The sequence below is a fragment of the Heteronotia binoei genome, chromosome 16 (assembly GCF_032191835.1).
Source record: "Heteronotia binoei isolate CCM8104 ecotype False Entrance Well chromosome 16, APGP_CSIRO_Hbin_v1, whole genome shotgun sequence".
Classification (NCBI taxonomy): domain Eukaryota; kingdom Metazoa; phylum Chordata; class Lepidosauria; order Squamata; family Gekkonidae; genus Heteronotia; species Heteronotia binoei.
In genome coordinates, this window is record NC_083238.1 from 33,479,999 (window position 1) to 33,492,526 (window position 12,528).

Here is a 12,528-nt window from a genome sequence, read left to right on the forward strand (position 1 = left end):
AGAGGCGGGGGTGGAATTCTAGCAGGAAATCCTTTGTATATTAGGCCCACACCCCTGATGTAGCCAATCCTCCAAGAGCTTGCAAAAAAGAGCCTTGTAAGCTCTTGGAGGACTGGCTACATCAGGGGTGTATAGCCTAATATTCAAAGGAGCTCCTGCTAGAATTCCACTCCTGCACAGAGGTACTGCAAACGGTCAGCAAATCCATATGTACATTAAACATTCTCATTTTGATCTTTTAGCCATTATGTATTTTCTCAATCAAACATACAACTATAATTACGTTGGGGTGGTCCTCAAAGTTTGCTGATGTTTTATGTTCATATTTTTGTGCTTGTAAATTGAAATAAAAGCATATGAAGAACCATTGATGTTAAAAAGGGGTCCTCATACGTTAGAAGGTCTTAGAACTGTCTTTGAACACTACACTTTCTTTACAAAGGACTAATCTGGTAGAAATACAAGTATCACAAAATCCTTGATGTTATGCACACCCACTGCTGAATGCCAGTTTCAAAACAAACAATCTCCCCTGCCAAAACCGTAACAGAAGAAGTAGCCCGTGAATCTGATATCAGGAGAGCCTGAGAAAAGGTATGAAGCAGAAAAAATAATCTGCTTGTAATTAATATGTTAAAAAAAACTTAGATAACTAAATATTTGAGGCATCAACAGCTGAGGTTTCCATCAGATAGCCTGTGAACCACCAGTAGCTTGCCAGCCCATGGAGGTGTATCATGCATCCCCCTAGCCCACAAAAAGACTGTGAAACCATGTACTCTAGTTTGATGTGTTTTAAAAAGATTTTTAAAAGGTTTTAAAGATAAGATTTTTTCCTGTGTGCCTTACGTAACGGCACATTTTAAAAAGGAGGGGGACCCAACCCTAACATTGAATTAGGTACCACGAAGGTTGTGCACAAACAATATAAAAACAAAATAAATCAATTTATTATACAGTGCACTTAAAATACAAATTTAAAAACAAAGGCCTTGACTGTAGCCTTTAGACTGCAAATCACCAGACTAAGTAGTCCTCAATATACAACATATACTAAAAATGAGTATCTTAAAGTGGATGATATACAAACAAGACCACAGTAAACCTGATGCAATTAGTATCTCTGATGGTCCACAATAAACAAGACCAAATGTATTTCTACCCCACAGGCCATCTTCAGTGGTCATTGAGTCAGCTTTACCATGCACTTACTTGTATGTCAACAACTTTGAGAAATTCATTTTTAGTATATATTGTATACTGAGAGCTATTTAGTCTGGTGACTTTCAGTCTAATGGCTAAATTCAAGGCCTGTTTTAAGAGAAACTGGTTTACTTTCTTTAATTTATTTTTATATTGTTCGTACTCAAACTTCGTGGTATCTAACTGCTTCACCGACGGCTTCATTTCTGGTGCTCTTTTGAATCACACACACTAAATAATGTGCTTTGCAACTGGATTTTTACTGTGTAAGCAGAGCAAAATCCACTTGCAAACAGTCACCGTGTGGAAGCACCCAATGTTTTGCTTCTCAGACATGAACACACAAAAACCTTGCTAACATACCAGCAGGAGAGTGGAGAGAGATAATTCAGATTACCCTTCATCATTCAGAACTAGCTCTCTTTTAAGCAAAAGATGGTAATCCCTGCTCCATTGGTTCAAGAGCATTCAGCTCCAAGTTGGACTGTACCCTTTATCTTGGAACAGCCCACAAGGAACCAGGAATGCCTGTGTACTCCTGCCCCTCACCCACAATTAATCTCGCCAGTTGCCACATTATTAATACTACCACCCACAGTCAGAGGGTGCCTTGGTTTAATGGGAGCACAGTGCTCCCACCAGAGCATCTAAGTTGCCAGTCACACAACCAGTCAGAAAGCAACTTGCTGTCAACATCAAAGGTTTTTATCCTCTTCTATCCACTGTTCAAACATCTTTTCTCCCCCATTCTTTCTTTTGGAAGATTAACTGAAACTCCCAGACCATTTCCTCTTTCTCAGTTCAGGCAATGACCCTGTCACTCTCCTAAGGGAAAAAGAGGAAGCAGCAAGTGATGGAAATCCTTTCGGAACAAAAAAAAAAGCTGGGAGGGGAGCAAATTTAAATCCCAGCTTTTATCAAGATACCCCATACACTTTAATTTCCACTCCCACTGTTTCTCTCTCTCTCTCTCTTTTAGACACCATCAAACAGTCTGAATTAAGAACTGGTTTGAAAACGCTACTGCTTCTCTTTCATAGTGGATACTCTAATCCTTTGTTTGTGCCCTGATTTACAGAGCTCAGACACGTACAATTTCTACTTCCATGTTAAACTGCGTTGCAAATATAGCCACACCAGGAGCGGCTGGAAAGACCCCATAAAGAAATGCATAGTTTGTTAAGCTGGTATGGTTGACTAAACTGTTGCTCTTGTCCAATAACTCCACCATTTCCCTGCAGAGAAGTGGCATCAACAGTCTGAAAGACAGAAGGGAACAAGGAAACACAGATTACTGGGATGCAAATCCTAACGGTCTGTTCTAACTGCAGCCTGCAAACCTGAAGCCAAGTTCAATTAAAGGAGTCCTTGATTAAAACAACACAAGAAGTCAGGGAAGTGAACTTCCTAACCTAGTGTGATCTATGAATATTCTGGGGCCACAATTCAGTGCAAAACTCAGCTGCCTTCAATGCAGTGACTTCACTGGTACTTGAATGTTCTGGATTATAGTCTGTGGGCGTGAAGTACTGCTATGTAATCTTTGGAAGAGGAGGAAATTAAGCAAAGACTCACAGTGGATTGCCTCATAGATTTCTCAAGGTATTAATGAACCCAACTACTTATGTAAAACAGAATACTAGACACTTCTGATAACAAAATCCACCTTACTTCTTGTACTGAGACAGTATTGGGTTTCAACATCACTTACTTCTCAATCTATGCAAACCTAGCCTTTTCTCCTACTGATCAACAATTATTGTATTCAAAGGAACAGAAAACCTGTTTCGTACTTCACATGTTAGTATATCCACTGTGTTCGTGTGATTTACACTAAAATTTAGTAAGAATTTTATGACTGAAAATGCCAACTGGCATGGACCTGAAAGCTAGTTAGGGATCCGAAGAACTCCCCCCTCGGAAATTCCTGCACTTATATTTGCAAATGCACATCCCCCTTGCAAAAGCTACGGTGCTCACTGAATATACAGCAGACATACTGAACCCACACACCAGTGGTGCAAACAAAGAGAAACATTTGTCAATATTGACTTATGTTTTTAAAACAAATTTAATCTCTTCCACTCATCCTGGATTCAAGAGCCAAAGATACTAATTGCACAGCTGTAAAAATAAAAGTGGCCCTCTTCAAGAATAACAAACTTTCAGGAGTATCAGAGATAAAAAAGGATGGGCCCACGATACTCATGAGGGAGATCCCCCCCTTATTTTCTCACCAGGTCAAAGGGCTACCTCAGACTCAGGGGTTGCACTCTTGCCAGCAGCAGGCCTAGTGCAACTCCTGGGTTGCGCCACTGCCAGTGGTATGCCCTGCACGTCTTCCAGACTGCAATGCTGCCATACTGAGCCCAGCATGATTCAGAGACTATGCTGCTGCCACCAGCAAGCCCAGTATAACTCCAAGGTTGCTGCTGGTGGCATGTCCCACATGGCTCCCAGGCTCCATAGCAGCTGCCAAAAGACCCAGCAGGGCTCCAGGGCTGCACAGCTGTTGGCACATGCACAGAGAACATTTTACTTTTCAGGGGATTCAGATTTTCCCACCATGTATTTTCTGCAAACTTGGGGAGTGCATTTGGGTGGGGTGTTTGGGGCTGCAGTGGGAGATAAGGAAGTTGTGCTAAACTAACATAGGATGCAAGCCATTAACATATGTACTTTCATACATGCCAAGTAATGTACTTTCAAGCCACTTTCAATGCACTTGAGTGACTGTTTGCAAGGAGATTTTCCCATTTCACACAGTAAATCCAGTTCCAAAGAACACTGAAAGTGCCTTATTCGGTGTGTGTGAGAGTATCTATTAGAACATATAGGGGTTTATAGTTGCAAACACAGTAGATCAGCCAACAAAATACACAATCCTGGGGGAAAATATCTCCCAAATTATTTTTTAAAATTCAAGCTGATACATCCCTTGTCAGAAAATTTAAGACTTGTGTACAATTTTGAACAACATCCCTGAAACAGAAACAGAGAAATATTTAGCTGAAAGTGACTCCATGGGTCATCTAGCCCAATCCCATGCACAATGCAGGAAATTCCTAGCTACCTCCTTGCCACTCCCCCAGTGACCCCTGTTCCATGCCCAGAGGAAGGCAAAAAACCTCCAAGATCCCTGGCCCAATCCAGCCTAGAGGAAAATTCCTTCCTGACCCCAATGTGGCCCCCAAATACAATAATAATGAATGAAAATAAAACTTACAGTTTAGCTGTAATAAGAAGAATCAGTGCAACAAAAGTACCCTTTGTCAGTTTCTTTATCTGGCCCACCATGGTGAGCCCCAGATAAAAGAGTGCTGAGCCAGAAAATGAACTGGCAAGTCCATCAAGGAAGTTTTCCAGATATTCCGGAACCTTTTGGGCAAGAAGGAAATTGGAGGCAATTCCTATGAAGACCATAAATACAATGGGATTCTGCAACACTCGAAAAAGTCCCAGTCCCAGTATCTTGATCTTGCTGAGAGAAGCAGTCTGATTGTCCCTGGATTTCTGGATTTCACAGAAGATAAATCCTAAGGGATTTAGCATCATAAGAGATATTGGCGCGACCAGGTAAATGTACTGGAGATATTCTGGATACGTTGTCTGATATAAAGCTTCAACTAGGAAAAAAAAAGTTTAAAAGAAACTTACAAAACTGTCATTTTCATAAATATAAATGTCATAGAGGTATTTTTTTTCATGCTTGGTGGTCCTGCAAAAATGCTATGACTTATTGGAAATGGCACATTAATTGCTTCAGAAAATATTGTTGATGTCAATAACTTTTAAACCAGAATTGCTTCTTTTGAATATTATGCTTGTAACATAAAAAACTTAAGCATTTGATTTTGCATATAGCTACACCTGCTAGAACAACATATGCCAAATATTGGAAGAAGACAGAAGTAACTACAAAAGAAGAACTTTTAGAAAAAAAACATTGGAAATAGCATAAATGGACACACTGACTGATATTCTGAAAGAACAAAACAAGCAAAACATAAAGGAAACATAAAGGCACCATTTTATGAATGGATTAGAACAAATTATTGAATATACAAATTTAGGTATTATGTATTTGACTCTAGAGCAATGCTAGTGTAATTATGAAATATAAACACTACAGATATTGAGGTAATACACTATCAAATGAAAGTATGATAACAGATTTACAGATATTACAGTAGATACTTTATTGTGAATTAGATATACAAAATGAGAAAGTGTTGTAACAGCAGAAATGTTTATTTTATTCTTATTCCCTTTTCCCCCATCCCTTCCCTGGTATTTTACCCCAAAAATTCAATAAACAATTATATAAAAAAAAACCCCAACCAAGGCTTTTCACAGAAGTGATTACACAGTGACATGTCCATATTTCACAATATAAAGTTTTAATTAAATATCATGGGATCAAAAAAAGTTTTCATCTGCTTGTGGGAGCCATGTTCCCATGATACATGGAGAATTCTCATTAAGCAAGTCATCTGAATTAGGATATTAAAATTTTGTTCACAGAGTGTACACTGAGTGCATAAGGATGCAATCACTTCCATATTACAAGCAGTCATGGGTTATGCTGTTTCCCAACTGCGTCTTCCTCGTGCACTGAAACGTACAAATGGTTGTTGCTTTTTACCTTTCATGGCATCATTGTTAACAGGCAGTAGTCTAGAAAGGAATTCCATTGAATAATATTAACTATTGATGAAACTAAATTAAATATGCCAGTAGAATGACCATCACCCTGGCCCAGATAGCCTAGGCTAGCCCAATCGCCTCAGATCTCAGAAGCATAATAGGGTCGGCCTCTGTCAATATTTAGATGGAAGACCACTAAAGAATACAAGGGTTGTGATGCGGAGGCAGGCAATGGCAAACCGCCTCTGAATGTCTCTTGCCTGGAAAACTCCACCAAGAGTCGCCATAAGTGTCAGATGTGACTTGACGGCAGAAGGAAGGAAGGGAGGGAGGGAGGGAGGAAGGGTGGGTGGGTGGGTCATCTTGCACAGTAACAGAACTTGTTCCAGCTTTGCTTTTAGGACACTTTGAAAAGGCATGCCTACAGTACAATCAACAATGTGCCATGGAGCTTAACTGTAAGTATAGGAAGTACCCCAGAAAGAATAGGTATCATTTACGCAGTGGAACCTTCCTCCATGTTAGATATGGGGACAGATCACTGAAATGTACTCTATGTGGGCTGCTCTAAAAGATAACCTGGGAGCTTCAAGTAGTACATAAGGTGGAGGACTAACAGCTATTGCAAACTGCTGTTTCTCTCTTTATCACAACAATATAAATACTGAGCCCCAACTTGGAAAGTCCAGGCTAGCACAATCTCATAAGATCTCAGAAGCTAAGCAGAGTAGGCCCTGGCTAGTATTTGGATGGGAGACCTCCAAGGAATACCAAGGTTACAATGCAGAGGCAGGCAATGGCAAACTACCAATGAACATCTCTTGCCTTGAAAACCCCACTGGGTCACCATAAGTTGGCTGCAAGTTGAAGGCAAATAAACAAATACCGATTAACAGCAAAACTACAAAAGTTAGTAATTAAGAGTTTGAGACCAGAATCTGGAAGACTCAGATTCAAATCTCCACTCTGCCATGGAAACTCACTGGGATGATACTGGGCTAGTCATATAATCTAGACCAGGGGTGTCAAACTCATTTGTTATTAGGGCCAGATCTGACACAAATGGGACTTTGTGTGTCGTGGCAGAAACATAAACTTTATAAAGGACACAAATGCAATTAAATATTTTTTTAAATAAAACATGCTTAAAAGATTAGAACTCTTGCAATATTTTATTTAATGGTCTCTGATTATTGAAGGAAGCAAGAGAGAAGGAGAAGGAAGTAGACTTGCTTGCGGGCCTGATAAGAGCCTTCCAGGGGGCTGATTTGGCCCCCAAGCCACACATTTGACACCCCTGATCTAGATCTAACTCATTTCAGGGTTGCTGTTGTGAGGATAAAATGGAGAACAGGAGAATGATGTAATCTGCTTTGGATCTCTGTTGTGGAAAAGAGAAGAATGGGGACAGATAATGGGAGGTTGGCTGGTGCATTGGAAGGAAAGAAGGACGTAGGAAGGAAAGAAGAAAGTAGGAAAAGGGGACAAGTTACTGGACTTTCAGGGAACGGAAAGAGGAAATAGGATACACCCTGCTAGTGAGTTGCACCCTTGTTCATGACTAATCATTACTTTCTTTTACATTATACCATTCAAAAACTTAGCTTACCTCTCCTAGACAAGTACTATGACTTTCCCATAAAGTCTGTGACAGCCATGCAATGCCTTTGACAGGTCTGACTGCAATACACAGCCTGAGCCCAAGGTATCTGAACGACTGCTTGCTCCTACAGAAATCTGTCCATTAGTTAAGGTTCCCATTAGAGGTCTTTCAGAGAACAGATAGCAGCTACTGAAGAGAAGGATCTTTCTATAATAATGTACCCACTATGGATTCCCTCCCTTGTCAAACCTTCCTTGTGCCTACTTTAGCATCTTTTAGGTGTCAGGTAATGCTGTCTCACTCACTCATCAAAATAACATCTTATTTCATGGCGACTTCTCCTCCCCCCACCACCCCACACACAAGAAAAACCCCTGTCAATGTGTTTTTTTGCAGAGGTATTGCTTGATACATGATATTGCTTTATACAGTTTATAGATCTGTAAGACACTTGGGTGGTTTTGTTTTTTTAGTGGGCAGGATAGAAATATTTCAATAAATGAAACAGATTCATATTCATATTCAGATGGGTCCCATAAACTAGTCCAGGGGTGGCCAAACTGCGGCTCATGTGGCTCTTTCACACATATTGTTTGGCTCTCAAAGCGTCCACCATCCTGTCAGCTGGCTTGGATAATGCATTTAAAGTTGCTTTCTTTCCACCTCTCCCTCCCCATCTTCCTTCCTTCCTCCCCTCAAAAACCCGACTTTCATGTCTTGCGGCTCCCAAATATCTGACATTTATTCTATGTGGCTCTTATGTTAAGCAAGTCTGGCCACCCCTGAACTAGTCCAATATTGTATGGTTACTGTAGATTTCAGAGTCACAGAAGTGTTACTTGTTCCTGTGAGAGTACAACATTCCAAATGAGCAACCTGGCCCACAGCCTTCCCTGCTAGACACATTCCAAACAACTAATTGCCAGAAGATAACTATCACACTGTGCTTTTACTAAGTGTACTATGTTAATGGCATCTTCAGTGAGATCACTGGTGCAGACTCAAACACTAATCATCTTCAAAGAAGAATGTGAGACTGGGTGCTAATGTTCCCAGCAAGTTATTATTTGATCTATGCCCAACAGGGGTGTCAAACATATGGCCCGCAGGCCCAAGCTGGTCCATCAAGGGCTCTTATCCCTCCTCTGAAAAACTGGTCATTACCTTTATTGCCAGATGACAGAGGTTGAGCATTGTGCCCCTGTATACTGTCCCAGTGCTAAAGAGTAACGGGCAGTGGAAGTGGGAGGGCAAGCATCAGGGACATACTTTAAGGAAATATTGTAAAAGTGTTAATGTTTAAAGCATGTTTTATATTTTGAGTAACAAATAATACCACTAATTGGGTTTGCCCGCGTCCTTTATAAAGTTAATATCTCCCATACCTGGTGTTATATTTTATGGCACACGTAGCTTGTGACATTTATGTCAGATCCGTCCCTCATAACAAATATCTGACACCTCTGATAGGCCCAGATCTCGAAACTGAGCGTGTAAAGCCATCACTGTGCTCCAAGCATGAGGCCACCAACTTTTGCCCTATTAATTTTACCCACCTGTAATTATAAGGGTGGAACCCAATAATTTATGATTCTTGTTATTTTGCCACTATGACCAACTACGAAGACCATTCCTTATGCTCCTCAAGGAGTCAAAACAGATGCTATTAATAAAAAGGCCAATAAAGTTCGTTTTAAGGGCACAAGTGATCAAAACAGGCAGTACGGAAGATGAACCGAGCATGCGAGATACAGTATCTGTTAAGAAGGAGAAAGGCAGACTGAGCCTGCTAGCTAGAGATAAGGTACTTCAATAAGCCCAGTTCCAGCACAAGGACTGCCTCAAAGCAGAAAGTGCAATGCAGTCACCAAACCCATGCAGAAACAATTAAGGAGACATTATTTGTTTCAGTTTGTATGCCAGCTTTAAACATTTGGAGGATTACATGTATAAAATAAGGGTTAGCAACGGAGGGTCTTTTGATTAAATCTAGCCCACTAAGAGTGACTGACAGCAGACAACCTAGAGGGATGAGAAAATGGCATCTACAACAACAGAGCTTGCTAGCAGACCATTTAGGGGGCACTGGCCAATCATGCCTATTGCTTTTTTGTTTATTCTGCTGTCAGGTCATAGCTGATTTATAGCGACATAAAACAAAGCTTGCTATCTTTAGATGACCCTGCAGGATTTTCATGGCAAGAGGTGGTTTGCCATTGCCTGCCTCTGCATTGTGACTCTGGACATTCTTGGCAGTCTCCCACCCAAGTACTAACCAGGGCTGACCCTGCTTAGCTTCTGGGACCAGACAAAATCTGGCTAGGTCAGGGCCATATACACTTATGGAATTTTGTTTACCTCATTTATATCCTGCCTTTCCCCAAAAAGGGGCCCCAAAGCAGCTTACATTGCTCTCCTCGCCTCCATTTTATCCTCAGAAATATGGGATAGAGAAGATAGAGAAAGAAGTGCTTTTCTCCCTTTCTCACAATACAAGACCTAGTAGGCATTCGATGAAATTAATGAGCGGTATGCTTAGAATACACAAACAGAATTACTTCTTCACCCAAAGAGCAATTAACGTGTGGATTTTCCTGCCACAGTGCTGGCAGCTACAAGCATAAACAGCTTTATTTATTTATTTATTGCACTTGTATCCCACCCTCCCCAAATGGGCTCAGGGCGGCTAACAACAGTCACAATTCGATGACAGATTCACATTATAACAATAAAACATTATTAAAAAATTAAAATATTAAAACAGTTTAAATACAGTTCAGATAGCGTTCTGTCTGCTTTAAATTAATTTGCGACGATATTGTGGGGTAGATAGTACACCCCCACAGATGTTAAAAGTACTTCCATTTCATTATTAAAAGCCTGTCTGAACAGATATGTCTTACAGGCCCTGCGGAAATGTGATAAATCCCACAGGGCCCTAGTCTCCTCAGGGAGGGCATTCCAGAGGGCAGGCGCAGCCATGGAAAAGGCTCTTGCCCTTGTAGTAGTCAGATGGGCATCCTTTAGCCCGGGGATCTTTAACAGATTTAACGAGCTTGCTCGTAGTGTTCTCTGGGGCTCATGTGAGGAAAGGCGATCCAGAAGGCAGACAGGTCCCAAGCCATATAGGGCTTTAAAGGTCATAACCAGCAATATTCTGTTTTAACTGTTTTAATCATTGTATATCTATTTTATTATTGAATGTGTAATTTTAATACTCATTAATTTAATTGTTTGTGGGATTTTATGTTGTGAGCCGTCCTGAGCCTGCTTCGGCGGGGAGGGCGGGATATAAATTAAAAATAAATAATATTTAAAAAATAACGAGCACTTTGAACTGGGCTCGGAACACTACAGGCAACCAGTGCAGCGTCTCCAGTGCAGGTTGGATGTGCACCCGTAAAGGCAGCTCCAATACCAACCTGGCCGCAGCATTCTGCACCAGTGCCAGCTTCCAGGTCCAAGACAAGGGCAGCTCCATGTAGAGGGCATTACAGTAGTCTATTCTAGAGGTGACCACTGCATGGATTACATGGATTACCGTGGCCAAGTCGCTGCATTCCAGGTATGGAGCCAACTATCTTATCTGCCTAAGATGATAGAATGCAAATCTGGCAGTGGCTGCCACCTGGGCCTCCATAGTTAATGAAGGCTCCAGGAAAACCCCTAAACTCTTGTCCCTCGAAGCTGGCACTAAAGGTGCCCCATCGAAGGGATCTCTCTTCCCATATATATGCATATATATCAGGGGTGGCCAAACTTGCTTAACGTAAGAGCCACACAGAATAAACATCAGATGTTTGAGAGCCGCAAGAGATGAATGTCAGATGTTTGAGAGCTGCAAGGAGGAAGGAAGGAAGAGAGGGAGGGAGGGAGAATGGGAAGGAACAGAGAGGTGGAAAGAAAGCAACTTTAACTTTGAATCCATTGTCCCAAGGTGCTGGCTGGCTTGGCTTGGAGAAGTGATCTAAAGAGACAAATGCCTTCTCTAAGCTGGACGATGGGGCAGTGGGGGCTTATATATATATATATATATATATATATATATATATATATATATATATATATATATATATATATATATATATATGTGTGTGTGTGTGTGTGTGTGTGCGTGTGTGTGTGTGTGTGTGTGTGTGTGTGTGCGTGCTACTCATGAAGAAGAAAAAGGAAAATCCTGTGAGTGACTGAGGGAAGAGTGTGATATCACCGTACTGGCCCACAGTCACCCAACAAGCTTCCACAGCAGAGTGGGGATTTGAACATGCCCCCCTCCCCCAAGATCCTAGCCCAACACCCTAACACTATACCACAATGAGGCTGTATCCACAAGTGGTCTGTATCCTACCATTCTGCTCAGAAAAGTTTTGAGCCTTCCTCCAGCTCAAAGAGGCTTCTTCTGATAAAAGCAATTCTTCCACTGGAAGAACAACCATTCCTGCTGGAGGAAGGCTTCAGAATTTGCTAAGCAGAGTGGTAGGATACAGATCATATTTTTTGTAAAACTTCTATGCTGTATTTTTATCACAGGTCCTCAAGGCAGATTATTAAATATGTAATATCCAACGCAAGTAACATTACAATTACACCTCTAAAAAAAATCAAGTCAATATTAGGTAGTAGATATTTAATTGTTTAAAAGGCTAAGTGTGAACAGGCAGATTTCCACCCATGTGGTACCCTCACAAAAAAGGCCTCTGCCCTCTATGCTCTTACAGAGATAAAGCAAAGGTTCTTCTGATGATCACAAAGTACAAAGGTATATATGGGGAAGATACTCTGTAAGATAGTCTGAGCCCAAGATAGATAGGGCTATAAAAGCCAACAGAAACATGCTGAATTTTGCCAACCCAATGTTTGCAGGATTTGCAGGTATAGATTTTTTTTTAATTACAGACAATTCAATTTTGGTCAAATAAATCCTGACAAAGAAAGCATGGGAACTCTGTTCTTGGAAAATGCTTGCTAAATTAATGGTCTGCATATCATTCACTTACACAGCTTGTGCGCTCTCAGAATCAACACACATAAATAATGTTGCTGGGAATGGTGAGGAAGAAAAGGTAACAGGCCAG

The 12,528-nt window shown here is 41.0% G+C and overlaps 1 protein-coding gene across 2 annotated transcripts in view; it reads right to left on the reverse strand.

Annotated features, from left to right (window-relative positions):
- The window catches only part of GPR155 (G protein-coupled receptor 155), a 55,649-nt gene that overhangs the window by 29,561 nt on the left and 13,560 nt on the right, over positions 1–12,528 (reverse strand). For both annotated transcript variants that reach the window (XM_060256892.1, XM_060256893.1), the window contains exons 3-4: positions 4,430–4,829; positions 2,297–2,462 (exon numbers count right to left, since the gene is read on the reverse strand). In XM_060256892.1, the coding sequence (XP_060112875.1) occupies positions 2,297–2,462; positions 4,430–4,829 (566 nt within the window). The remainder of the gene's footprint in view (positions 1–2,296; positions 2,463–4,429; positions 4,830–12,528) is intronic.